We start from the raw sequence: 27,967 nt of genomic DNA, 5'->3' as shown, positions 1-27,967 counted from the left end.
GATAATGCACGATTATGGTCGCAGATGAGACAAAGCGTTTGACAGTCATACGTACTTGTGAACTAGTATAACACATTCTGAATATTTATGTCAGTTTAAGTATGTATACTTAGGCATAGTCACTTTAAAAATCAAATTTGCGCTACTCGTTCCGGCATCCTCACTTATTTGTCTACTTAGCTTCAAGATCATAGGAATGAATTTAATGACATTGAACTGTGTTTCACCTTGTGGAGGACTTCTTTATTTATAAACGTATACAAAACGAATGATAATATTATTATTCGGAAACCTTAATCCCGCAAGTTATTTAATTTTGCAAATGACAGCAAAATTATTCAACTGCAATTTATTTATTTTTTATGCATATTAATAGGTACTGGTTTATTGTTCGATTGCGTAATTCAATTTATACAATTATTTATGTAACATTCTATTTTAAAAAGCATGCAAATTAAAATATTTAAATTTAACTAAAAATATAAATCGTAAATGATGCGAATCGAGACTTCCTCCCTGTCACATTCTTAGCAACTGTCACGTTTGGCCAATTTCTATTCAGTGGCCACTTTCAAATATTTTCAGAACAATTTAATTGATGCTAGTGTTAGTTCAATTAATTTCAATTATTATATCTTACATAGTAATATCACACGCCTGTAATTTAGTGACGTGTTGGATAGAGATGGACACATTAATTATGAAGCCAAGTCAGTCAGGCTACTGACAGGTATGCTACGAGTGCCTTCTAATAGTTATAATATAGGACTAGCCTATTTGATACAATCTCCGTTCCACTACTGTGACATCGCAAAACAAGGGATGTAATAATTCTTTACCTGACTTACGAATACAATCGGAAATCCTTTTCTCAAACAATGAGATAGTTTGTACAAATGTTTTTAAGAACTTTGTTCAGATATTGTAGCTATGATAAAAAATGGTTCTTATATGTATATCACAGCCGTATAACACACACACAGTATACGGTAATTTGACAAAAATTACGCTATTCAATCAAACGGCTAATCAGTCAGACCGTTACTTAAACAGCTAATTAAGCTTGTTGGCGGCGACAGATATACCGCATTTCATTGTAGTGTAAGGTCCTACTTCGATATTTGTCAATACACATACACGTAGGTCATTATTACAATTATGGATAAAAAAAATATGGAAAGCAAAATAAATTGTTATTACGTGCTATCAAAAACGAGGTAATCTTAATTATATTCCTATTGCTAGTCTATAAGCTAAATAAAGTTTTATTGAAAATTTAATATCGAATTATATCCCTTGGCGTGTTACGTAGTCCATGTTGTACTGACTTTCCAAACACGTAATACATTTAGTATGTGGTTCTTTTATGTCAAATTAAAGAATCACGTCGAAATTATTGGTAGGCTTAGTACCATTAATCTCCGATTAACAATTTGACGGAAGGTTGAAATGTTGGTACAGATATAGTTTAATTATTAGACCTAAGGTCATAGATATATTTTTATTTCAAAAATCAAAAAATAAAAATAAGAAATAAATTATTTATAAATAATTCTATGTCGAGTTACACGACTTCGGTTCATGTTATTGTTTTATTTATCGAAAAAAAGTAAATAATAGTGGTTGAAAAAAATAATATGAATATAATGTACAAAGAAAATGTGAGTTATATAAATAATCCAAGTTGTCTTTATCCTCGATATTTGGGATCGAAATAGATCGCGCTATGGTTTCGTTACATTCTATGGTTGTATCAGCGCTTCGGTACTATCGTAGAAAAAGTGTAATCAGTCATGATTATTTGTCTGTAGTGGTCTGCTGTTTCGTATATTCTAAATTGGTTTCGTTGTATTTGTCAATTAATAAGTTTATTTGTTGGGTTTTCCTTTTTTGGTTAAACATTTAACGTAGGTTTAGTTGTGATTATTAGTGTTACTGTAGTTAGTGTTTTTAATAAAATTGAAGTCTAATTTATAAATTAATTAGATTAGATTTAAGTCGTTTCTTTTAAATTATTTAGTTTAAGCTTGGTTATTATAGCATAGAGGATAGGTTGTAATATAGTTTCTTTTTTAATTGTTATAAATTCGTAATTCGTAGCTTTCTTTAGTTTTAAGTTAGTTTAAGTCCGTTTTTAAACTATTTTTTCAATGCCCTAAGTGAGTATACATCTATTAAATTCAAACGCAGAGCTCATTATGTTGATTTTTGAAGAGTTCCCTGGAATATCTTCCACATCTCATTTTTGAAGAGATCCCGCGAGATCGGGAACTATGTGGTTATCTTAATTATATTCCTATTGCTAGTCTATAAGCTAAATAAAGTTTTATTGAAAATTTAATATCGAATTATATCCCTTGGCGTGTTACGTAGTCCATGTTGTACTGACTTTCCAAACACGTAATAGTTTATTGGTCTTTTCAACACTGAAATTATTAGTAGGTGTAGTAAAAGGGAGATTAACAATCTGACTGCAGAAAATGTTGTTTATTCAATTATTAGACCTAAGGTCATCAAGATAAAGTCAGTTTTCTATTGCTTTATTTAGCGTATCTAATATGGTTGTAATTGATTGTGTAGTTGTGGTTGAGGATCTTTGCTTATTAGTATTTTTCAGTAAGCAAACGGATTCTAAAGTTCTATAGAGGTTTTAATAAAATCAGCTATTTATTTATTAATATACACTTTTGTGATAAAATACAGACCATAAAAGGTGTGATGATACGATAATACATCAGTTTTGCACTGTGCTAATTCTAGAATACATAGATACATACATGTATTATCAACCAGTCAAAACAATCTCGTAGCTACTCTAACAAAACCGCTTTAAAAGGTGTACAAAATTTTCTCCTCACATAAAACAAAATTACTACTTCATTATTTTACAATGTTTAATTAAAAACAAACAATATATGTGTAACAAATAATGCTCTCAGCTAATAATTCAGTTATAGGTGTTTATATAATAATGAAGTAGGCACGCTGTGAACAATTCTCATACTTTCTCCATTCAATACTAGAGCAGGTTTTTAATGCCATCAATTTAATCCTATCTGTAAGAAATGTGATTAATTAAGTTAGTTTCTAGGCTTAACGACATGAACAACAATAGTTGATTAGATCATTATGGTTTATGTTATAGCTCGCTCTCACATATTAGTGTAATGTTCTGTTAATTAAAGCATTCTAGAAGATCTAAGAACGTTCTAAGCGTTGGATACCATATATTTGTCGAGAGTAAAAAAGCTTTTTACATCTTATATTCACGAGTCATCAAGTAGATCTTTTTTTTAAACGTTGTCCCACACTAGGATTTTCTCCAGTGTCTTGGGTGCGTTTACAAACATATAAGTTCACAGGCACATGACACTTAGACTCGAAACAACAATTTGTGGATCACACAAAGAATTGTTCCGTGCGGGAATAAAACTCGCTGTCCGTTGCACGGCAGCCAGTTGCCCAGCCACCACGACAACCGTGCAGTCAGATAAGTAGTCATAAAGGATATACAATATGATAGCTCGTTATAAGGACATTATCGACAAATTATAAACAACAAACATCAGTATCAGCTGGTAAAATTCCACTGCTGCATAGAAAGAATGCTTTAAACAAATCAGAATCTCAATGAAAATTTAAACAATGATTACTACGAGTATATGAGTATACGATGCAATATAGTAATCATTGCACATGTATCGTAAAAACAAAAAAACGTTCATTGTAGTTTTGTGCGTAAATTCGCGCACTCAATCAAACATGACGTTTGTCAACAAAAACGTGCTTGTCATAAAGTCTAGCTAGTGACGCAATGTATTGTCCAGTACTTCCCACCGTTATTATGATACTTATGTAAAATATTATTAGTATTTATTAAGTTTACTACGCTTTTACAACTTACCTTACGTAGGTACACATTATTACGTGATCACACCATCTGTGATAGGCATTCTTGGACGTTTTTTTCGTGGCAAGGCTGATTGAATGTCGCTCTATATAAAAAGACGTGGAAGTGCGTTCGGCTGAGTGTAGCGACTGTATTACTTCCTCTTCGTGGGTGGTGTGTAATACTATCTATTGTTGATTTCTATAAAAGCAATCTCAAGTGCAATCATTCAAAGAATGACTTCAAACACAAGGCGGGTATGAAACGTTTAAGGAGATACGAACTACAATTATAAATACAGAACGATTTATTGATACCACGTTCTTCCTGTGAAAGTAGTTTTACATGAGAAATTAATGTGTAGCTTTAATATTAAAGAAATAATTGTAGTTTGTTTTGATTTGATGATAGTTCTGTTGGGTGAAGTATAACGTAATAGCCAATTGTAAAGAAAAAGCTCCGGTTAAACGAGTCTCTATTTCTAGTTCTGCTCGCTCACCTAGATCGGTATTACATTTTTTCAATTAAAGAATTTAGCGCGTATTATGGTACTGACAGTGATTTATAGTGTTTCATGCCATTGTTACAGTTCCATGGAGACATCGAAGAAAGTGTTATTATAATAAAAAATCTGATCTTATTGTGATTTGATGAAGATGAAGTTATATTTTGTGTTTGTGCTCAGTATAGGCTTATTAAATTCACGTAACTGGTGAAAAGTGAATTTTTCTTTCTATACTACGTACGGTAGATGGCAATTCCTTCGGGAAAATTCTCGCATGAATGTATTTACAGTTATTCACGTTTGTGCGGTAAATATAATTTCTACAAGTGCCTGTTATTAGTGCACGGTACTTTAATTTCTGTCATTACCAATGTTATTTGCATTTCTAACAGGATATCCTTGTGCTACACACTGTTTAAACTACCGCATCTAAATGATAGCACTGATCCGGAAAATATTAGTTCATGATATAATAAGATTTTTTTATCAACATTTTCTTCAATCAAAGATTTATACCTAGATAGAAACATTAAATAATAAACGGGTGATTTCTTCCGGATGGGACAGATATTTTTCTAGTTATGGGATATATATATTTTTTGATATTCTTAACGAATTTAATTTATAAACGCAGCAATTATATATATCTTCGAAGAGTATGTACTGTAGTAACGATTCCACATAAAATTAAAAGGAAAACGAAACAGGTTAAAGTAATCCACTCACTGGTTGTTAGCATAAAATGCTTATCACAAAGTTTATCTTCATGTATGCAACTTGTTATCTTAAATCCAAGTACTTATTCTTGTTGAGAAGTGCATCAGAAAGCACGCGGTGCAATGGCCTTGTTGGCGCGGTCACGCATGCGCTTCTCACTAGAATAGTAAGGCACGAGGTCAAACGTTCCGAACTTTATGGAAAACAGGTAAACGGACGAGAATACGAGATAAAAAGTATGTCTAGTTCACAAAGCGTTCTTAAATCACGTCCAGGTAACGGAACAGATTTAATGGAAACGTGCCATCGATATCGGTATCGGAAACGGTTTTTGTTATACGTATCTATACAGTATTGAAGGCTGTTTCTTGTTATGTTTCTATCAGTCATTAATTTTTGGGCCTACATCTTTAAATACTAAGTAAGATCGACATACATCTTCTTTGATTACCACAACATCGGGAAGGGAATTCTTCTTTACTATTTTTCAGTTCTTCTGGAAAAGTGAAGCCCTAAATTTCATACCGTCCGGAGCTGCGGACTACCTAGCGGGTTTACCGGGGCTCCGGCTCGAAAAGCAGGAGAAGGAACGGGGTGGTTTTTAGTCAGTAAGAGTCTGACACTCCCTCTCGCCTCGCCCAAGGCGGGAGAAGTCATAGGATGATTTTCCCCCTCAAAAAAAAAAAATCATACCGTAATCTAAGAAAATTAACAGTCGTTTTCAAGTAACGTAAGATATAAGGAAAGTGTACGAAATTTGTAAATTGTAGTGCTTGTGTACTTTAGTAACCAAGTTTCAGTCTGGGTTTATACGATTCCATATTAGTAAATAGTAAAAGGTACCTCGATGTACTTCAGATATCTACATAATAGTCCACCATATTGTTATGTTAATTTCATGCAAATTACTTGCATAGAAATTTCCCTTTCAATAAATTAGATTAATATTGGTGATTGATACACTCGTATGTAAGTGAAATGATTTTCACGTTGACTGCTTTCAATGTGGTTGTCGAAAGAGATTATAAAATAATGAATATGAACATGTCGCTCAAGATTATAAAACAGTATCAACATAAGTACATACCAGTCTTTATTTTCTTACATAGCAAATAACTTGGCTGACTGTATGACTGTGCATATGGAGAAAGGATTGATCAATGAATATATTTGAATTTAATACATCAAGACAAAGGCAGTAATCAAGATATACATTCACCAGCGAACGCGGATAGACATAATCTAGTACTAGATGGCTAGATATTTAATCCAACCGAACAATACAATTAGAGAATACAATCCCGAGCATGTTTTTCAATCCCGGGATTACGGGATTTTAAATGTGTAATCCCGGGATCCCGGGGCTATCCCGGGATTAGACTTTGTGGTTTCTAATTGGACTCAAATGAAAACAGAACTTGAGTTATTTAAAAAAAATGATTTTAATATCGTTGCACAATATAAATCACATCACAACACAATACAGTACGAAACGAAAATTGACAAAACAATCAAAATACTTTTGCAAGAAATTTAAAAGACAACACAACAAAACTAATTAGAATTTCGAAAATACAATCGCAGGAATATCAAAGCATCCAACGTTTCACTTCCAAGCCTGCTTCGTAGTTTATTGCCAATATAAGCAGCAGCTGAAAACGCTCGCTCAGGTTTTACGCTGGTTGGAGGAATAGACATTAGATATTTATTTGCTATTTCTAAGTGATATCCACGAGTTCCTCCATTTTCGAACAGGCTCATTTCACGTCTAATACTATTTGCCAACCCTGATTCATTTTGTATTTGTACTTTAGGATCTGGGGAATTCATACTCTTATCAATTTCCAGCTGTAACTTTTCCTTTAATGTCAATCCTAAAAATCCCGAGATTAGCCAAGTACAGTCCCGGGATTTTCGGGACAAGAAAACGGCCGGGATCTCTTTATTTTAACTGTATTCTCTAAATACAACTTAATACTCACGCAACTTTGATTAATTGCCAGCGTCTTGTTAATTGTACAGAATATGTAATTACAAATAAAGGAAGTTAGATAAGCACTTTTTCCACACATCTATACTAAGTTATTGAATCACACGAAAAAGGTTTGTGCAGCTGTAATTACAAGTGAAATGCGCCAAGTTATGTGAAACAATTGTATTTTGCACGTTGTTATTATTTCGGCTTGTAAAAAGAATGTTAACATGAATTACACAATGTCTTCACTCTTCCAATGAGAAAAGCTTTGCCGCAGACACATACAAATTATCTCTTTGAGTCCTAAGAAATTTTGTAAAAACCATACACGTGTAACAATACACGCTATTTGCATGTTTGCGCCACAACACTCTGGGAAATTTCTTTTTCTAAATGTTTTATTGAACAGAAAGTTCCATGGACAGAATCATGGATTTCATGGTCGCGTTGAAAGATACATAGCAAGTAGCATTACTGAACTGAACATCTTCACTTAATGAATGGTTCGTATGTATAATTAACCTTTTCATAATAAATACTTATTAGTCGTAATGGTTTGGGAGTTAGTGAATGCAGCCCAGATGCTGTTGTACAGGACTAGGTCACCTGTACTGCAGTCAGCGAAAGTATTTGTTTTCTCTTGAGAGTCGGTCTGGTTTAGCTTCTCCAGTGGCGACCGTATAGAATTTCTTTTTCCACTAGCTCGATGAAAGTTATTAGAAAATTGATTACCTATAGCTTTCAGGTTGGAGGTGACGATTAGGTACGTTAAAATGAAATAGAAAACATAAGGAAATATATATAATTACCCGTTGTTTATACAAATAACAGGATAATAATTCAGAAGTTTAAAAACAGTCGTTAAGTGTGAACATAAAAGTTTAACGATTGGATGTGATGTGACTTCAGAGTACGGAGAAAATATTATGGTGTGCAGATCAATGCAAATTATACTGATAAACAAACAATTGTTTGACGTGTACTTGGTTAAATGGTGTTGCCGTTGCGGTTTATATGCAACTTTCATCACTGCAAAAGTGCATCTGATAGCAGCTGTTATTATGTTGTCGAAGGCTATTCCGAATAAGGATACGTTCGCATTGTTTCCGATACGTAGGTAAGTTCCAAATAGTGTTGTTATCAAGAATTATCGAGACTTGTGTTTTAGAGAGAACTTGGATAATTGCACCCATGGAACAAGGAACGAAGATGATTGTGTAAACGCGGCAGTATGAAACGATTGGCATGCAATAAGCGTTCGAGCTGAAACTCCGATCATTGCTATGCGCGACGCGGTCTGATAAACCAAATAATTTGTCAACGTATCTAGAAACGTCTATATCTATGTATAAACATGTCACGCTGTATGGGAATATAATTTATGATTAGTGCGAATGATCTTTGTCTTTGTCTGTCAACTAATCTTGTGTTGCTTTGGATGAAGTCATTGATCCCGTCTTAATTAGAATCTTAGTGAGTTTATGGTGATCTCTACAGGAGATCCAGACTTACAAGAGTTGCAGTGCTAGTAGGGTATATATGCGGTATACTATCTATATAAGAAACGTCATTGCATAGTAGGTAATAAACCTACTATCTACCTGTTACTATCAAGTACTAGCTTTAATTAGTTTTTGCTAGTTTATCAGATGGTACTACATACAGGAGACAGAACATTAAAATGACTTATAAGTAGTTAAAGTACAGGGTAAGTGCTCGAGATTTTGCTCTCTCAACTTGTTTCTCTGCCTGAGCAGCTTGCTTCTAGTAGCTATGTACAGCTCTTGCCATGCATTAAGCGCCACACCTTGTTAATTTTCTTTGATTTATAGATACAGACTTCCATTTATTTTACGTCAATTACACATTGATAAAGGAAAGTATATTTGTCAGATTTGTATGCAGAAGATTAATAGGTATTAATCATAAAACTGAAGGTGCCTTTGTAAAACTTTGCACTTGGTATAATGTAAATACCTTGATCAGATAGACTGCAGACGTTGAAATACTAGGATGATGTCACTATTTGCTTAAAATGCTGACTGATCTGATTGATTGTATTAAGTACATGTTTGTAAGAACACTTATTTTTATCGAACATTTATTATTTTAACTGTATTTTTTTTTATTTCACAATATGCTATGATTTTATGATGTCACTATTTGCTTAAAATGTTGACGCTTACTGACTGATCTGACTGATTGTATTAAGTACATGTTTGTAAGAACACTTATTTTTATCGAACATTTATTATTTGAACTGTATTTTTTTAATTTCACAATATGCCACGATTTTGTTAGCATTAGCGATTGATAAATCACTTGTCTGTCCCGGTAGCCTTATTGGCTTTCTCACAGATGTCTTGGACATACAAATTGTGTTTTTGTGGAAAACAGCCTATGCAATCGTTACGTGACAGGTACTCACAACTGTTTGTTCAACAACAATGTGTGCTGTGTATTCCGTTTAAATTCCTCATAAGGCAATCTGCAATTTGTTGAGGAATTGATGTCAAATGTCAAAGTTACAAATCTATTTGTTTAAACGTTCCAGTAACGATACACGAAAAAGGAACAGTCACTTAGTAAATGAGATTTCATATAAAATCATGACTTACTTTAACACTATGACTATCATTTATCGAATAAATCAATGTTTCACATTCATTTGTCACTGTCTCACTAGCGACCACAACGTAATGCATCAAGAATCAATTTATTTGTTTGATAGAATTTTAAACTAAAGCTTTCTCTGTCATTCAATTAGCACAACCAGCTCTCAAAGCAATAACAACCTGCCTACTGACAACTACGGTTAGTAGGTAATGTCCATTTAAATATAATATCTGTGTAAAAGAATTTAACGTTCAGTTCATCTATTAAAATGTCATACTTTTGTTCAACAAGAAGTTGCCACACATTTTTCGTAATGATGCTCTAATATCGCATGACTGAATAAATAAAACACTCAAAAATTCAACGTAAGTACAATACAAATTGGGTGTCCTCTGTACGAGAAAATTGTTTCTTGATGCAACAACAAGGAAATGGTTGCAATACATTACTGTACACTTGTATAGGGTATTATGAGACAATAGTTTAGGAGCATCGAACTAGAACTCGTGGCCCAAACGTAACACTTATGAAAGTTATGTCATTCGATATTAAGGTCGGTGGTAATGCGCCGACCATTAGGCCGCGGTTTTCGAGGTCTCACGAGAAAGAAGAACAAGACGAATTACTGACTTACTGCTCCACATTGATAATGACTTTTTAAACTGTTTATTATTTGTATTAAAATAACAATTTAAACAAGTATTATTAGTTTAAATTGTTCTTTTATGTAATGTCTAACACGTGGTTAGTGAAGTTATTAAGCCTGATTGTTGGTTTTGTTAGTGTACGTGTTTCTTTTTCGAGGTTTATTTGTGTTTAATTCATGTATTTACTGCCTTTTTTCGTTTCATACCAGGTAATTAAATAAATAACTGTTACACGAGGTTAATAGCTTCGGATTCGTTCTGGATGCAAAGAGGCTAGCCACCAGGTTCAAAAACCATCAACCATGACGATAGTTTAGTTATGGTGCCCGTTAATCTAAAGAACGTGACTTAGGAAAGGTTAAAGTTAAACAAAATCACAGATAATCATTATACAAAGAACATCATTGTAAAATCCGCTTTAAAGTTATTGATTTTAAGTGTAAATCAAATTATACATTCACGGAGGCTATCTAATTTCAGATAAAGTCGTATAATTTCAGAAATGACCCGATAATCGTTGTTAATTCATGCGAATTATTCGAATCATTTGTCGCAAATGGCGTTGTTGATAATAATAAAATTAACTGTAAAGTTATAATTAACGTAGTATTATATAAATGGCGAACAGTAGCCAATTGTGTGGCTAGTAAAATTAATGTGATATTGTTTGGAGCACGCTATGATCGGTATGTCGCGATTACTGCAACACCAATTGTACCGGCCAGCAGAATTTAAAACGTAGCGGATTAATGGCCGGCTCGACCGTGCTTAGGCAGACATGTAGGTGATGTAGGTGAACGACATACTCGTAAAAGTCAATCCTTGAAGCCATCTAACTTAATCTATGCGTAAAAATGTAACGAAAATGGCTGGCTCACCTTGGCATAGTTGGATCAACCAATTGCAATTTGATTTATTGGAAACGTAAAGTTTTCATTGTGAGTTATTTTGTAATACATACATTGTCGAATGTAGCGAAATTTCTACCTAAGTTGAAAAAACTAATTTTAGCAGGATTACAAAAGTTTGTACAAGACATGTTAGTCGTCTCGATTGCTCAAGAACAATAATAATATTTATGTACTGGTTCTTACCACAGAAGATCTCCATGTTTTAAATTCTTGATGCGAATCTTATATGATATGTAGGATGTAGACGGTACGTCTACATTAAATAGTTTATTAGTGTAGTAGGACGTCCACGAGGTGTTATGTAGAAATGGCAACTGATAAAATGTAGAGCCGATTAGCTATATTTATATATTTACCTTTGGGAAAAAAATGTCTATGCGTCCCAGCTTGTGTGTAATGTACCTATGCAATGGAAAATCCGGGAAAATTCATAGGGGTACCAAACTTAAGGTAAGTATCCTAACTTTCCATTAATAATTTTTATCTGCCGATGTTGATGATAATCTACAGTTCAATAATCGAGTTGGCACATTGGAAATCTATGGACACCACAAAGGAAGGATATAATGCGTTGTGAAGTCACGTCACGTTGTGTTTTGCATTACAAACGAGACGATTGTTGATTGATTCACTTTATTAACTGGATATCAATATATAAAACTCTTCCGTTACTGGTTATTGAGTGACTTACAGCTGAAACTAACTACTGGTCAAAAAGTCAATGAAGTAGGCATGTATGTATGTTTGTTTGGGAATACGAAGAGAGAATTTTCTACGATCAATAATTCCTAGGGAATTAGAAAATTATGGATTTTGCGCACGAACGAAGTAGCAGGCTATGGTTAGTCATTTTATATTGTAACAAAGAACAGTTTCACTTTCTTCGACAGGTGCAATATTTGAAGTAAGTTCCCTATATATGGAAGTAATAAGTGATATAATTGTATGACAACTGTATCGGAACAGTCGACGGTCATCCGGCAGTTGGTAGCTTGTTGGCAGCTAACTAATATTTAAGTTGGACCGTAATGGCTATGTTATGAGCCGTAATGAGTCGGTAAGATCATAGATTACGAGGTACGTAACTAAGTAGCTGTAATCGATACTTAACTCATGCACTTTGTTTTAGTAGATTAAATAACTAAGGTATGTCCGTCACTGATTGATTATATTATCATTTCTGGGTACCCTTTTAGTGAATGACAGGTATGACATTAAGTGAAACGAGCTTTACTTGTAGCTCTGAGTACGGTACTTATATAAAATACGTTCCATTATTCACCTGTATGTTTGTCTAGTTGGTCATACTGTCCTTTTTGTCCGCCAATTGTTGTGAAAGACATTTGTAATCGAACGCAGTAACCCGGTTTTATCTTACACGGTTGTGAAGTGTTCGTCTAATGCCGTAATGCAGAAGCGGAGCATTAAAACGCAGGGACGTAATGTTCTGCAACGGTTGTGCAACTCATTTTACATATTCACCCACTGCACTGCACAGCTGCCGTATCAAACGATAACGTTGTGTAATTTACTATGAACTTTCACACTTCACCGATTCTTCCTGGGAATTGGAACTATTGACAGAATCGCACATTAAAATGTTATTAAAACCCCATTAGGTGGGCTTTGATTGGAAGTTAGACAAAAACAATTTCGCCCAGCTAGTAACCAGTAGTTATGTTATATTACAACAACACATCCATCATTGTATTACTGTAGTATTACGAACATGCAAAGTTCATCTTGATGATTTACCAATACATATCATTTCCGCCTACCTAAGTAATTACTATTGCGAACTTGATTTGGATCAGGAGACACATCATTTCATAATATGCGGAACAGAAACAGTATTTTCTGAATTCCTAGATCTCGGAATAAATAATCTGATTAATGTAACCATTCAATATCTCATTGGTTTGTGTTTTGATTTCAATTGCCGCTTGAATATATCAAGCGATGGTTAAAATCGATCGAAACTCAGGAAATTAAGCATTAATAAGCGTTAAGTGTAATCAATTATGTTTACAACTTTCTAATCACAGTTTGTCGGGTGTATCTTCCAATTATTGTTGACTGAGCATATTAATAACAGTCTTGTTATTTCCTGTCATTCAGTTATGAATGGACGATGAGAAAATTTGTAGCAAGTTGCGTTGAAGAGGTTGATGCAGCAAGCAGCAACACACGCAATGAAAGCATCGCTCGCGTGTAAAATGATGCATTTGATTAAATCACATGCTTAGCGCCTACCAAGTGGTGTTCAATGTATTTTAATTATAGCACTTTTATGTATTTTCGAAGGTTCTAGTGATTAGAAAGCGATGCGTTTTGCAAGCAGCTGGCCGCTGCGGGCCCGCCGGTGTCGGCGACTACTTGCTTAATGCAACGCACGTGCTTCGCGTGCGGGGCGCACACCGCCAAGGCGACCACGACAACAAATATTGAGTAATCACTGACAGTGATAACGATTGCTTATTGATATGTTCAATTTTGTATAATTTGGTACATCTGGATGCAAATCTCTGACGTACCACTAGGTTGTTATTTCATCTTCTGCTGATTAAGTGTTGTTTTAACAAATTCTTTGGAAATAGAACTATCAGTAAGTCGGTTAAATAAATGTCTACAACTATCATATCTAAAACTGAATTGCCCTCTGGTATATTTCAGATCTTTTAAGATTAAGCTTAAAAAGTGATTTACTTATTTAAGGCTTTTTACATGTTTGTTTTGTACATTTACTTATTTTGTGAACAGTGGACGAATCTTCAGTGGATGTCGCAAGGGTGCCTCAGAGATTGTAAGGGACGGACCACATCCACTTGTGCAATGTTTCCATTGTATCGTGATCCTCTGCCAAGCGTGGCAAATGTGGCAATTCTGTAAGATTTTCCAGCTGTTATTCCGGTCAATGGACAGAATTATTTATACGAAGAGAATGCATAATTGGACGGTTGATGCTATTTTTTCCAAGATACATAACATTACACGTACGAAACTAAAACAAAATGCTCGTAAATTGAACCAATAAAAATACATATACAATTATCTAAATTTTATAAATAAAAGTTACACAGCTTTTACGTTTGAGCGTACTCGTGGGATTTATTATATGTATTTAGTTTTTCTATATTCAGTATACTCTTCTAAGTGCATTGTCCTGAAGAAGCACATTAACATGTGCATTGATTTTAAGTTCACTGCCAGTTGCATGGAATAGGATAACTTTACTCTACATCAGTATCTTTTAGGTTTATTAATATAATTTTAGCACATTTTATACCCCTAATACAGTGTTGTTTAGACTTTTTTCGACTGATAAAAAGGTCAAATGTTATCTTCTAGTATGTTTATTTCAACGGTAGTATTTTGCGCATCGCCTGATGTGGGCGTTAACCTTGTTTTATTTATCGCTGTTTGCTTTCCAATATTTTTCAAAAACAACGTAATGGGTATTTCCTATACGCAAAGTTCTAAATAACTGTATGTTCCGCAAGTTTAACCTCATAGTTCTTTGTTAAAAATGTTCTGGTATTGAAAGCATTTGTTATTGTTGGATTATATTGTAATGGAACCGTGTGACTAAACTGATTTGCAAAAACAATGGTATATGCACACACGTAATGGTATTATTAGAAAATGTTATATGTGAATGTTTTTATGTCATTTAAAGTGATTTGCCATGTAATAAATGTTTTTCATGGTAATTTGTTCAATCGCATTATTTAAGGTTGATGAATGAAAAGCCGAGTTAACGTAATGAGGCTTTTGAGCGATTACGTAGGTACTTGGAAATTGATTGCGATTCGCATTCAGGCGTAGAAGGTTTTTCATGATCCGCTATATTGGTTACGAACTCGGAAACATTTCCTCGAAATACTTGAAGTTTCTGTTGACATAACGCAGCGGCGCCGGCGCTATTGTCTTTTTATTATGACATTGGACTCGAAATCTGGTTTCGTTTTCGTAACATCACCCCTGATTCGAAAGACATTTTTATTTTCGGAGTTCTTATGAAAATTTTTAATTAATTACGCTCTTCTTTATGAGTCGATTGGTCATTTTATTATTTATTATATTTATATAAAGTTTATTAAGCTCTCGTTACAGAAGTGTAGCTATCTGTTAAGTGAATTAAATAAGAATGTTGAGAGGAAATAAGGCTTTGTTTACTATATAAATTTTAAAGAAAATAATTATTTAAAGAAAATTCATGAATTAATCTTACAATTTATTTGATGAAGTCATGCGTGAATGGTTTTAAATAAGTCAGTTCTAGATATTTAGAATTAACGACTGCAATATTTATTTGTTTATTATTCATCGTGGAAACTAAACAGCACAATTATTATGCCTACTTAAATATGTATTTGCAATTTATAGCGCAATATTGAGAACTCGTTACATTTTTAATGTTCGTTTATGAGGCCGTAGATATAAATATTTCATGTTTTACATTATGTACTTTATTTATTGACATAATAGCAATCTCTGGAGCCCTAACCACTGGTAGCTTGGACCATGCTCCCGCTACTGGTCGGCTCCTATTTTAATATTTTTAAATGTTATTTTGATTTTTGTATTTTATAAGTAATGTTTAAAAATATTTTTTTTGAATATTTTTAATAAATTTATGAAAGACGATAATAAATAATCACATATTGTCTTCAATAAAAATAATTATGTTATCTCACTCACCCGAGATCCTGTAATTAGCTTTTGTACCGCTTGCTCCCAATTTCCCGCTTCGCTCAGCTGTTTGTGTCACCGCTGAAAATGGTGCGTCAAGCACGAGGCTCACGTAAACAACCACGGGATGATACTGACGGCGACCCGTTACTCAATACATTTTATATAACATACATCAGTCGTATTTACGTGTAGTTACACTTTGAATGGGAATGGCTTTAAATGGAATCACGTAATTTCGGAGCGTTTCCGAGTGTTGTAATACAGGCGAACGTACGCGCGTGCGCGGTTCGGGAAAGTGTTGTGTAGACTGGCCTGTGGTGGCGAGCCCAGCCGGTACACTCGCACTACTACTCGTACAACTGCAGACCGGCTTCAGACCGCACCACTTTCATTAAACTGCAACCTGACGAACTGCGAGAAGTCATTTCGTGTACACGTCGCAATTTATTCCACTGATTGATGCCTAGATAACAAATCATATTTCAAGATCATAAAAGTATTTGAGAGCGTTCTCTAAAGCTGCCTCGTAATTGTTAGTGTTTAATGTATTGACAGTCGAAGAGACAGGTGAAATGGCTATGAATAAGAAAGTCTAGACAAATGTTTATGTATGAAACAGCTAGGTTTATATTACAGCTACTAGCCACGCTATTTGAGTCTGTGTTAGAGCTTTTCTAAATGAAAATCACAACTTTATTGGTGCATTTATGTTGATTGATGTACCGCAAAGGTACCATGGATATCTTTTATGTATACCGTGTGAGGCACCTGAGCGTATTCCTTAAATTCAATTAAAGTATCTTACAAAATATTTCTTCTAATAAACTGTCCTAAAAAGTATAGATATTAGTCAAGTAAATAATAATCTGTCGTTTGGTTATATTGTGTGAGTTAGCATACTTCGGAGGTTGTAAACCTTTTTTAATAGAAACATGATCAGAACTGATACAAAAATCTCCTTTTCCCAAAATAAGTTTCAGCTAAGCCTTCCATTTGTAAGTAGTATATCAAGTACCTATTGCTTGTGCGTAGATCTGGAACGGAAGAAACTGGATCAAGTTATGCGTATCTGGATATTAATTATTTATTCAAATAAACACTTCATAATCAAGGATGTTTCAGTACCTGTGTAGATAAACGACTTTGGGATGAATAAATTTGGCACGAATTAGTTAATAATTTTTAAACAAAACTCTACAATAACTTTAGGGAACAATGAGTAAAGTTCCCTAAGAAAAGGAGGATCCTCTGACCAGACGAGGTGATCATGCCTGGCGGGCTTTTTGCCCAACTGTTGTTCGTTGGGATTTTTTTCCATGTTTATTAGCATATAAACTTAATAATTATGAGTGATGTAGGATTTATGATGTCATCCGTTGATTTGCTCGTCGATCGTCTATATGCGACTTCTGTCATCTATCGTGTCCTGTGTCTGGTGCTAGCGCACGGGAGGTCGCACCAGGCGGCGGCCAATTTAATGGCGAGAGCGGTTACGACGGTCGTTGAAAGGATCCGGCAATTGGGACTCGAGGTGGCGCTCCACAAGTCCGAGGCCATGTGCTTTCATGGCCGCGGAAACGCGCCACCTCCGGATGGGTCCCAAATAACGGCAGGAGGGGTTACCATCGGCGTCGAGACGACGATAAAGTACTTAGGACTCGTCCTCGACAGTCGATGGAACTTCGTGGAGCTTTTCCGACGTTTGGCTCCTAAGTTGGAACGGACGAGGGCTGCGCTTAAGCGACTCCTGCCCAACCTCGGGGGCCAAATGCCTCCTACCGAAGGTTGTACGCGGGGATCGTGCGGTCCATGGCCCTCTACGGAGCCCCTGTGTGGGCGCCGAACCTGATGCGGCGGCCAGCTCGGGCGCTGCTCACGTCCCAGAGGGTCATGGCCATTCGAGTGATCCGCGGATATCGCACGATCTCCGGAGAGGCGGCTAACCTCCTTGCCGGACTACCGCCGTGGGATTTGGAGGCGAAGGTGCTCGCGCGCGTCTTTAGTTTGCGCGCCGACGCGCGTCGCCGGGGCGAAACTCCACTGCCGCGCCAGATTAGTGCGTGGCGGGACGATCTCCGGCGCGATCTCATGGCGGAATGGCAGCAACGACTGTCGCAACCGAGGGCTGGGCTCGCTGTCATTGCAGCGGTAAGTCCCCTCTTTAAGGAGTGGCTAGAGAGGCGCCATGGCGTCCTCACCTACCGCCTGACACAGGTGCTTACCGGACATGGGAGTTTCGGTAGGTTCCTGTTTCTGATTGGGCGGGAGGAAACGCCCGGGTGTCATCACTGCGAGGACCGCCCGGAGGACACGGTGGAACATACGGTTGCGGTCTGCCCTGCGTGGGCTGAGCACCGCCGTGTCCTCAGGGATGTGGTCGGCGACGGCGACCTCTCGCGTCCGGCACTGGTACAAGCCATGGTGCGGAGCGAGGGGGACTGGGATGCCGTCTCCTCCTTCTGCGAAGCAGTCATGCTAGCTAAGGAGGAGGCGGGGCGCGTGAGGGAACGAACCTCACGCCCCAGCCGTCGCGAGAGACACTCCGGGCGTCGGGGATCGCGCGACGATCTCCGGCCACCGTAAGTGCGGGTCTGCGGACGACGAGTAAGGGTAACTCGCCGCCCGACCAGATCCAGACCCGTGCGTGCGGCGCGTCGCGTTCCGCGCGCGCCTCAAAGAGCCATTAGACCACCACAGATGGGGCCCAGTAGGGCTGATGCCTGATCCGGAGCTGCGGACTACCTAGCGGGTTTACCGGGGCTCCGGCTCGAAAAGCAGGAGAAGGAACGGGGTGGTTTTTAGTCAGTAAGAGTCTGACACTCCCTCTCGCCTCGCCCAAGGCGGGAGAAGTCATTGGATGATTTTCCCGCCTCAAAAAAAAAAAAAAATCGTGTCATGTGTCGCCTCAGTCTATGATTCTACTGCTAATAAATGTCTCAACCTCATCATCATCAGGTACAAAAGTTAGGTATTAAGTCGGTTTAGTATTTGGTCAAAGATTTGGCATTGACATGTCAAATCAGCATTTACGTACATGTATGCGTATTTGCGAAACGTATAAGAATTTGAATATTTCTTTTTAAGAATTTGGCTTAGCTATATTATATTTTTAGTCATTGGTATACAACAGTTAGTCAATAAACACATAAATATTTCAAAACACGTAAGTCTTAAAATTCTATCTTGTTTTTGGAAATAATTACTTTCCGTATCTACTTAGGCGCATCTCTACCTTCCCTATTTTTACTGAAAAATAGATACATATCTTTTTGGATTATAACCAAGAATGTCTCAAATTACTGATACTAAACAGAGCGTAAATACAAACCAAAACATATTATACTTCTCTAGATGCGTTATAGTCTTCGTAGCCTTGACATAGTGTTTTTATAGAAATGGGATCTTTGTAACGTTTTGGCCCGTTAATTGTGATTAATTAAGTCATTAAAGGTGATATAAATTCGTAAATAATTATCATGAATAGTAACAAATATAACTGCTAAGTGCTAATAACAAAATTTTAAACACAATCCTAATTGTTATTTTAATAAATCTATGTTGTCTATAATGTTATTGTAACAAGTGTCAGGCCTATTTCTGCAATGTGAGCAAGAGTATGGTTCTGTTGTCAATGTCTTCATTTATATTTATTATAAATCATGCAGATTGTCTTAGCGGGTCTGAGCGAATGTTCGACGACCGATGACTCGTAGTTCGTAGTGCGAAGATCGTAGTGCGTAGTCCGTAGCGCGTATTCCGTAGCGTACTTTGTGGCATCTAGCAGCATTTTCCCGTTATCAATTTCCATTGGCGAGTCTGGCGCACGGAAAGCTATTACAAACTCAAAATCTTGGTAAAAAAATTGTGGCCTGAGCATTTTGTTACGGCAAAAATATTGTGTAACAGAACTGTAATAGGTACCTATAATATTCAGTAGATTTTTAAGTCCACACACACACAACTTCACGCCTTTTATCCCCGAAGGGGTAGGCAAATGCACATTACGGCACGTAATGCCGTTATACAATGTACACCCACTTTTCACCATTTTGTGTTAAAGTCCCATGTAATAGGGGGTGAGCCTATTGCCATATTCTGGACACAATTCCAGAATCCGTGCTACTACCGAGATATTTTCGAAAATCCGAAAAAGCCCAGTAATACTTTGCCCGACCCGGGAATCGAACCCGAGGCCCCTTGTTCGGCAGTCGCACTTGCGACCACTCGACCAACGAGGCAGTCGTTGGTCGAGTCATTTTTAAGTCCCTTTATACATATATGAGCAATAGTAAAATAGCTAAACAATGCGTTCTGAATAAGGTGTAATTATTAATTCTTGTAAAATGCAGACGGTAAATTTTTAATTTTATTCCTACTCGTTTCTCCTATATAACAGGAATGATTCAGGTAACCTTGAGATGACGTAAAGTACTGTAATGTACCGTATTTTGCGAGCATTGGTTATCCCCGTCACGTGAGTTCGAAACAGGCCTTTACCAATTGAATAATTGGGACTTCACATTATGACAAATGATGCCTACCTTTTGGTGCAAGCGCAATAATTAGTAATCATTATTTTGCATTCGCAAAACAAAGTTAGTGACGCTATATAATATCGTGAGAATTATACATATTTAAGTAGGTAATACATAGTTTGTAATGCTGTAGGTTTTCAGGAACGGTTAATTATGGTGGTATTTTTCCTTTGCGAATATCAAGCTACTCACAAAGGGCCTTAAATATATAAACGTACAGCTAGCTACCATCTTATATATAAAAATGAAGTTTGTTCGTTAGTCTCGCTATAACTCAAAACGACTGGACCGATTTGGCTAATGTTGGTTTTGTCGGTACGATGTTTCATCGTACTACGTAGAAGTAGAAGTTATACATATACAGTATACTTATAACGAAAGGCTTCTACTTCCATCTTCTGTTTCAAAATCCTAAGTGCTCCTGTGAGATTTGACCTAACAGCCACAAGCACGACTACAAAGTTATTATAAGTCTTGTTATAATTTCTCAAGAGTAGATATGCATCTGCATGTTGCACGTGTTTCGCAAAGGCAATCTGAGATAGTCCTATTTATCTACCTCGTAAGACTTGGGCACACGTAATTATTATTATGCAAAGAAGACGAGAGATTTATTCGGCAAATTACGCGGTCGCACGCGATGCAGTTGGTGTTATCACTTCCAGTATTTTTGCTATTAAATGCCAGTGTTTGTTATATAACACGTAGGTACCTTCTACATATTGCTACAGCTATTATCTGTCTAACCAACCCGTCGGCACGCAATGTCCAATAATTTGTTGCAACAATCTGATAAATGGCGCCAGTCTGCAGTCAAAAATTGCAAAATTTTGGTTAGGTCACAACTTCTGATCGTTTTTTAATATTCATTTTTACCGTCTCAATAAAGTTTAATACTTCCTAATTGAATTGTTGATTAAGGTGTAACGTAGGTATTATAAATCTGATTTTACAATTATGATAATATCAGATTAATATAACCGGAAATTATTAATTGGGTAATTACCTACTTATTTCTATTTAATTAGGTAACAATATTGATATGTTGTTGATTAACAAATCACTGTGAGATTTTTGAGATCTATTCTGCATTTTCTACTTTACTTATCAAGCAGGACAGATAATTATGTAACAATAGCTTCAAGCGGTTGCAAATGTTATTGCCAAATAAGGAGTCTCTGGTTCCATTGTCGAGCTCGGCAATAATTGGGGTTTTAGATTACGAACATTTCACAAATCGCAATGACACGACTTTCAAGCAGTAGACTTATTCCTTCATAGAAAGAGGGCGTTGTTACATAACTTTATGTACACCTCAACCTTCCATTTCGGGGAATAGAAGGCGTGATGTTAAGCATGTATAATTAACATCAAATTAGACTTTCTTCTTCTAATGTTATTTGCAAACTGCTTATTAGACAGACTCTAAATATCGTGATTACAAACATTGAATTGGATAGGTAATCACGATTTCTGCCATTTTTTGCTATAATTATATAGTTGAATGAATGCTAAAAGATTTTAATGTTTATCATTAGGTATTATATCAGGTACTTGATACAAAATTATGGTAATTAAGTGGCTTATTTAAAAACAATCGCGTAGACAGGTTTAACAAAAAGCGTTGTCGTTAGGCTTACACGCTTGGCTTAAGTGGTTAAGTACATATTATGTATGTGGTTAAGTACATATTAGGTATGAAGTCAATATTTGGTTTAGGCTGATCATTGTATTGATGTGGGCATTAATTGGACTATAAGATTCATCGGGATGGTATAGGGGGTTTAACCAAGTTAAATAACATCGCATCAGATCTGGAATCGAACAGAATAATGGCATATTGTTGTAAATCAGATGACATGATGCAGTTAAACTGAAATAAATAGGACCATCAAGTTAACTGCTTAAGTTTGCCTTATTTAAGTTTAGAAAGTTCCTTACAATATTTGTTGTTGGGGAGTAGAACTAGTTAACTAGTGGATTTACTCAATACCTATTTCATTTCACATGTCTATACTTATTAGTAATGGCAATTATATTCTAGCCCAGTCTTTACGATTCCGAAAACAGGCGGATGTTACGTTACCTAAGAATCCAAGTTATTTAGGTAGTAAAATCCAATAATGAATTTTATTCTAGCCCACTAACGAGTCATTGAGCGTGATAATGAAACTTATTGGCAGTTTATAGCAATTAAAGGCAATAATAATAAAACACAACTTTTTTAGTACTTTGACCTGCTAGCTACGGTGCTTGGTGGCTGGCCTATCACACTATCCCTGTTTCTGTAATAGATTTCAACCTTAATATTTTTTGAAATAAAGTTGAAAATCTATTAAATAAGTTTGACAGTTTCGGGTAGGTTGAGGTGCTGCTGATACCTATTTCTACATAGGTGCCAGGTTATGCTACTAGCGTCGGATGCATCGCAACAGTTACATAACATAAATGATAGACTTTGATTACCGCACCTGCCTACAATTTGCGTTCTATTTAGCTTTTTGATTTATCTATAGATATACTAATATGTGCAGTAATTGATACCTGTTCTCAATTAACACTTGAAAGGTGAAACAAAAAATGTTGACTCCTTGCATTCCTTGGAGGGTTTAAAGAGAAAGCTGGTCGATGGATTGGTTTGGAGATAACATTGAATTGAGCTGCATATTTTTATGGAATTCCTTTAGACTGGGACATGGGATAATAGTCTTTATGTGAGTAGGTATCTACAAGCTTTTTGGGTGAAGAACTCTAGCTGTAACCTACAGCTAGAATTCTTAACTTTATTAACTAGATACTTTTTTATGTCGACGGGCTTGAAAAGGTGCTTAGGTTTTTGGGGGAAAGATTAGAATGTGGGGTTATTACTTCACAAAAATTTTCCCGGTGACCACCATCTGCACCTGAAGGCGTTACCAGGTCATCTTAATAATATTCTGTCTAGGTACCTGTTAGGTGCCCTGTTTGTCTAGGTACCTTTATTTTTTTTTGATGACGGGTGGAAACCTTCAAAAGGCGCCTAGGTTTTTGGGGATAAAAGACTAAGGAGTGTGGGATTTTTACCTCACTAAAAGACTAGGGAGTGTGGGATTTTTACCCCACTAAAACCACCCCGGTGGCCACCCTCAACACCCAGTGCTCTTAATAGACCTGCTCTGGAGCCCCCATTGTCTAGGTACCTACCTAGACAGTTTGCATAGACGCGGGCTTTTATCATTTTTTTATCGTAATGTTTTATAATTTATTGTTACAACTGTTACAATTATTTTATTAAAGGTTTCTGTGTGCTTTCGAACACTCAGTGGTCTGTGGCCCGAGGCACTCTTCTATGTTTGGTATGCCTGAAATTCCACCTTTTACTCTACCTTTAGGCGATGATCAATCTTAAAGAATAAAAAGTGACATAAACTTATTTGAAACAAAAGTACCTAAGTATATTCTTTAGTCTTCAATGGTATAGAAGCGTGACGACTGTAGGTGTTTAGTACTGACTAATTTATTAGGTTGATTAGTGTTAGATAACTTTCTTTTTTACTTTAAACCTATCTAGAACCATAATTCCAGTACTCCATCGTTATCGTGACACAGAGCGACGTTAACGTGTGAATTGTTTCAATTAATTAGTTAGGTAACGCCGTAAGTTAGTTTTTTTCATTTCTTGTCACATTTGTTTATGAGCGACTGTAGGCAATGGCGTGCATTGAGTAAATTAACCTGTAAACCACATTTTCACTCGATCTCAGAGGTACTTAGTACTTATTATCTTCGTTGGGTGGGAATTGATAAATAAAGAAGTGGAGATGGCAGCAAGTTTGCAACATAACAATATTTCATAGAATACGATAGACGGGTGAGAAACAACTCTACCAGTAACAACTAATCCTTAATTTTAAGAGTTTCGTGAGATATACTAAATTAATATGTTATCGACTTACTCACGTAATTTACTTGACCAGGAACTCGACTAGTTTCAAGCCATGCTAGAGGTTATATGAATGAGTAGCAATCCGCGACATACGACGCGGCGATTGACGCGTTGCTACTGTAGTAGTAGTAAACTAGTTGAGTTCCTCGTCAAAGAGTTACGCGAGTAAGCCGATAACATAATAATTAACTTAATCCTTAATCGATAAATTAAATACAAAAGGCACATTTAGGTATATAATATAAAATATTTATTATTTTGTACATTCAGTAAATTATTAGCCGAGAGTGATCATGTTGTCAGTGGTCTCGGCGTGTAGCTGATGGTTGCTGGTAGTCGAGGCTGCGACGGCATGATGCGGGCCCACCAGACAGTACTGTAGGTTGCAACCAGTGTCCACCGTCGCTCCAGTGTATACCACGCAGTCTTGAAGAACACAACTGTACAAATAAAGTATGGTTAAAGTTTTTATAACGATTCTTAATCTTATTATGATGATACTTAAGTCGGTGGTGACTAAGACTCAATACTCCATTAATTTATTTAATGATAGAAAATATTTGTTTTAAAATATTTTAAAATAATTTAATTACATCGAAATATTTCTGATAAAGCCAGAAGCACATTTTATTGATGTTACTAAAAAGGCTAAGGCTAAGGCTAAGGCTCTAGCGCCATCTAGTTATAAACTAGTGAACTAAGTAAAGTTCAAGTACATTATAAACAACTTTAAACCCTTTAGAGTTATTAAATGACTATATTATTATTTCAATGAATAAAAATAATATCTTACCCTTCTTTAATAGTAACATTGTTCATCAATATACAGTTAGTCAGTCTAACTTTGTTTTCAATAGTACAGTTGGCACCAATGAATGTGTTCTTGATTGATGTCTTCTCATTGACAAGACTCTTTTCACCCACTGTACTGGTTTCATCTATTTGTTTCGTTTTCACATCACTATCTGGGTGGAATCTTTCTGTTAAAGGAGTACCAGTCAGTTCTTCCCACTTTGACAATATCTGGAATAAGATGCATTTGATAATCATAATTATGTGGTAATATGATATGATATAAAAAAAGAAAGGAAACAATAATAACATAAACAGCAAACTGGCTAATAGTTAAAAAATAAAGATTTCATTTACAAGGTTTATGTTAAATAAATTATTTCTGAGTGATTAATTACTTTATGATTAAAAATCATAAAATATTATCTGACCCAGCAAACTTCGTACTGCCTCAAACATTTTTTTGTCACCTTTTAAGTCTTCCCTAGACTTCTATAAATAATTAAAGACGATAATTTGCCAAATTGGTTCAGCCATTCGTGAGTTTTAGCAAACACCAATTGATTTTTATATGATTACTAGCGGACCCGACAGACGTTGTCTTGTCTACACGTCTTTAATTTGAAAATTTTAAACTTTTTTTAATAAGCTAAAACATTCTGAACCATTTTCATGAAAATTATCATTGAAATGTTATGACAATATCTAACGTCATTAATATTTGACACTGCGATGGTAGCGCCGTCTGTCGGATCTAATGTAAAACATTCCAAAATCAACAACTACTAATAAATTAAAAATTAATTAAAAAAACATTGTTCAGCGGACAAAATTGTGAATCAAAACCATTCTCAGATACCCTTGAACACACACAAAAAGAATCATCAAAATCGGTCCAGTCGTTTAAGAGAAGTTCAGTGACATACACACTTACAGAAGAATTATATATATAAAGATATAGATTGATTTTCAATCAAAATTAGCAAAAGCCAACATATCATATATAAGATCTTACCTTGTTATTAGACAGATAAAATGATGACAATGTATTTACTCTTATACCAAATGTGTCCTTCTCTGGTATATGGGCATAGCACCGTAGCAAGTCATTGTAGAAGACTCCCTTACTGCCTAGTCTATGGTCATTGTATGCTGTCATCTCCCTAATCTTACTCTCGTAACCATTCTCAACTGCATAATCAAATATATCTTTAGTAATTTCAACATTTTTCTCTGAAGTTCCTTTCTTTTCCAAAGGGTTTTTAGGCTTGGACAGTTGCTTCTTCACTATATGTGGTATAAGTTCTCCTTTGATTGATGTGAACCTGTCCGACTCTACGAGGTAGTTCATCACCCAGTGCTTCATAACATACACATGTGCATCTAACAAGCGGCTGTACATACTTATTGAATCAAATTTCTTCAATAACATTCTGGGTATTGTAATATTCTCCTCAAAGTCACTAGCACTGGCTAAGAACACAAGTCTTTGTGTTTCCTTGTCTATGCACACTAGATCTCTGTCTGGTTTAGCTTTAGTTTTAGGTCCGGGGAGCTCAATCCATTCTTCCGGGCCATTGTTAAAGAATAAGGTTGTAAGAGCTGCATCATATTTTCTATGAACATTCAACACTTCATTTAGATTAATATTAGTTATAAGATCTCCAGAGATCACCAATAGGTCTGTAGTTACTCTACTACTGATGTGCTTCAGGGAGTTAGCTGTGCCCCAATCCTCATCTGATGGGATAACTATCAATTCATATTTAATTTTTAGAGGACACTTTTCTAAGGCATTCAAAATGTTAGACTTGTCTTCGTCGAGTACAACTATCAATGTTTCTGTAAAGAATACATAATGTTATTAGTTAAAAAAGCTATCACTTTGTATTAATAAGTATCAGTTAGTAATACTACTTGAATGAAAAACACGAAGACAGATTCTTTAAGAGCAAAAACCAGTTTATATTATCCAAAAAAAGTATACCTTGAAATCCTATTTTCTCCAACAAGTTCAATGAGTACCACACGACTGGGTACGGTCCCACAGGTAACAAACACTTAGAAACAGCACCACCAACATCGGGCAACCTGGATCCTCTGCCCGCGGCCAGCACAACAGCTTGAAACTCTAGTATTTTATGCATCTTTGCAGACGTGTGATTTCCTGGAAAATTTATTTAAATTAATAGGTACCCGGTTACAGTAAAATGAAAAATACTATGAGTAATATCGTTTACCTTTTTAGAAGGATAATTTCAACACAACAGATAAGAATTATTAAATAGTTTCGCAGTTCATCTGTTCATCATAACCCCTATTCCACAATAGATTCCTGATTTACGTCAGACGTCAGATTTGATTGTCATCTGTCAGTTATGTTGCTGTCACAGTGACAAGGCTGTGATCTATGGTCAGAACAAAAAAAAAAAAACTCAACGTTGTTTATGATACTCGTTTTAACAATTTTGTTGTGTTTAATTTAAAACTGTTTACACCATTTAAATATTTTTTATTAATTCAATATTAAAACCAAAAATGCTTTATTAAAACCAAAAATATGAAAACAAACTAATAATCCTAATAAAAATTTTGTTTCTATTCACCCCTGAGTTTCTATTCACCCCATTTTACCGTTAGTTAAACCAGCTATTTAATTGGAGCCTAGGCACTTTACCAGACAAAGCCGTTAGCTTTGTAAATGGTAGGCAGGTACTTACTCAATAATTTGATAAAAGTGCAAATGACTTGAAAACTTAT

At 35.7% G+C, this 27,967-nt stretch overlaps 2 protein-coding genes across 4 annotated transcripts in view; both read right to left on the bottom strand.

The window, feature by feature from the left end:
• Nucleotides 1-16,334, bottom strand: part of LOC118262060 (pancreatic triacylglycerol lipase) — a 34,626-nt gene extending 18,292 nt beyond the window's left edge. The window contains exon 1 of one of the 3 annotated variants that reach the window (XM_050701255.1): nucleotides 15,962-16,334. Coding sequence is in view for 2 of the 3 variants with exons in the window: in XM_035573165.2 (XP_035429058.1) it covers nucleotides 11,444-11,459 (16 nt within the window). In the remaining variant the exon portion in view is untranslated. Of the gene's footprint in view, nucleotides 1-11,443; nucleotides 11,562-15,961 lie in introns of those variants that run through there. The other 2 variants (XM_035573165.2, XM_035573166.2) reach the window with 2 other exon arrangements.
• An 8,308-nt stretch (nucleotides 16,335-24,642) lies between these two features.
• On the bottom strand, nucleotides 24,643-27,614 carry LOC118261927 (translation initiation factor eIF-2B subunit gamma). Its single transcript, XM_035572971.2, has 5 exons — nucleotides 27,448-27,614; nucleotides 27,195-27,374; nucleotides 26,223-27,049; nucleotides 25,209-25,438; nucleotides 24,643-24,855 (listed from the first exon to the last, which is right to left on the bottom strand). The coding sequence occupies exons 2-5, from the start codon at nucleotides 27,352-27,354 to the stop codon at nucleotides 24,693-24,695; spliced, it is 1,380 nt and encodes a 459-aa protein (XP_035428864.2). The 5' UTR covers nucleotides 27,355-27,374; nucleotides 27,448-27,614; the 3' UTR covers nucleotides 24,643-24,692.
• Between the last annotated feature and the right edge of the window lie 353 nt (nucleotides 27,615-27,967).

The sequence above is a fragment of the Spodoptera frugiperda genome, chromosome 20 (genome assembly GCF_023101765.2).
Source record: "Spodoptera frugiperda isolate SF20-4 chromosome 20, AGI-APGP_CSIRO_Sfru_2.0, whole genome shotgun sequence".
NCBI classification, from domain to species: domain Eukaryota; kingdom Metazoa; phylum Arthropoda; class Insecta; order Lepidoptera; family Noctuidae; genus Spodoptera; species Spodoptera frugiperda.
This window is presented reverse-complemented; position numbering and strand designations above follow the sequence as displayed.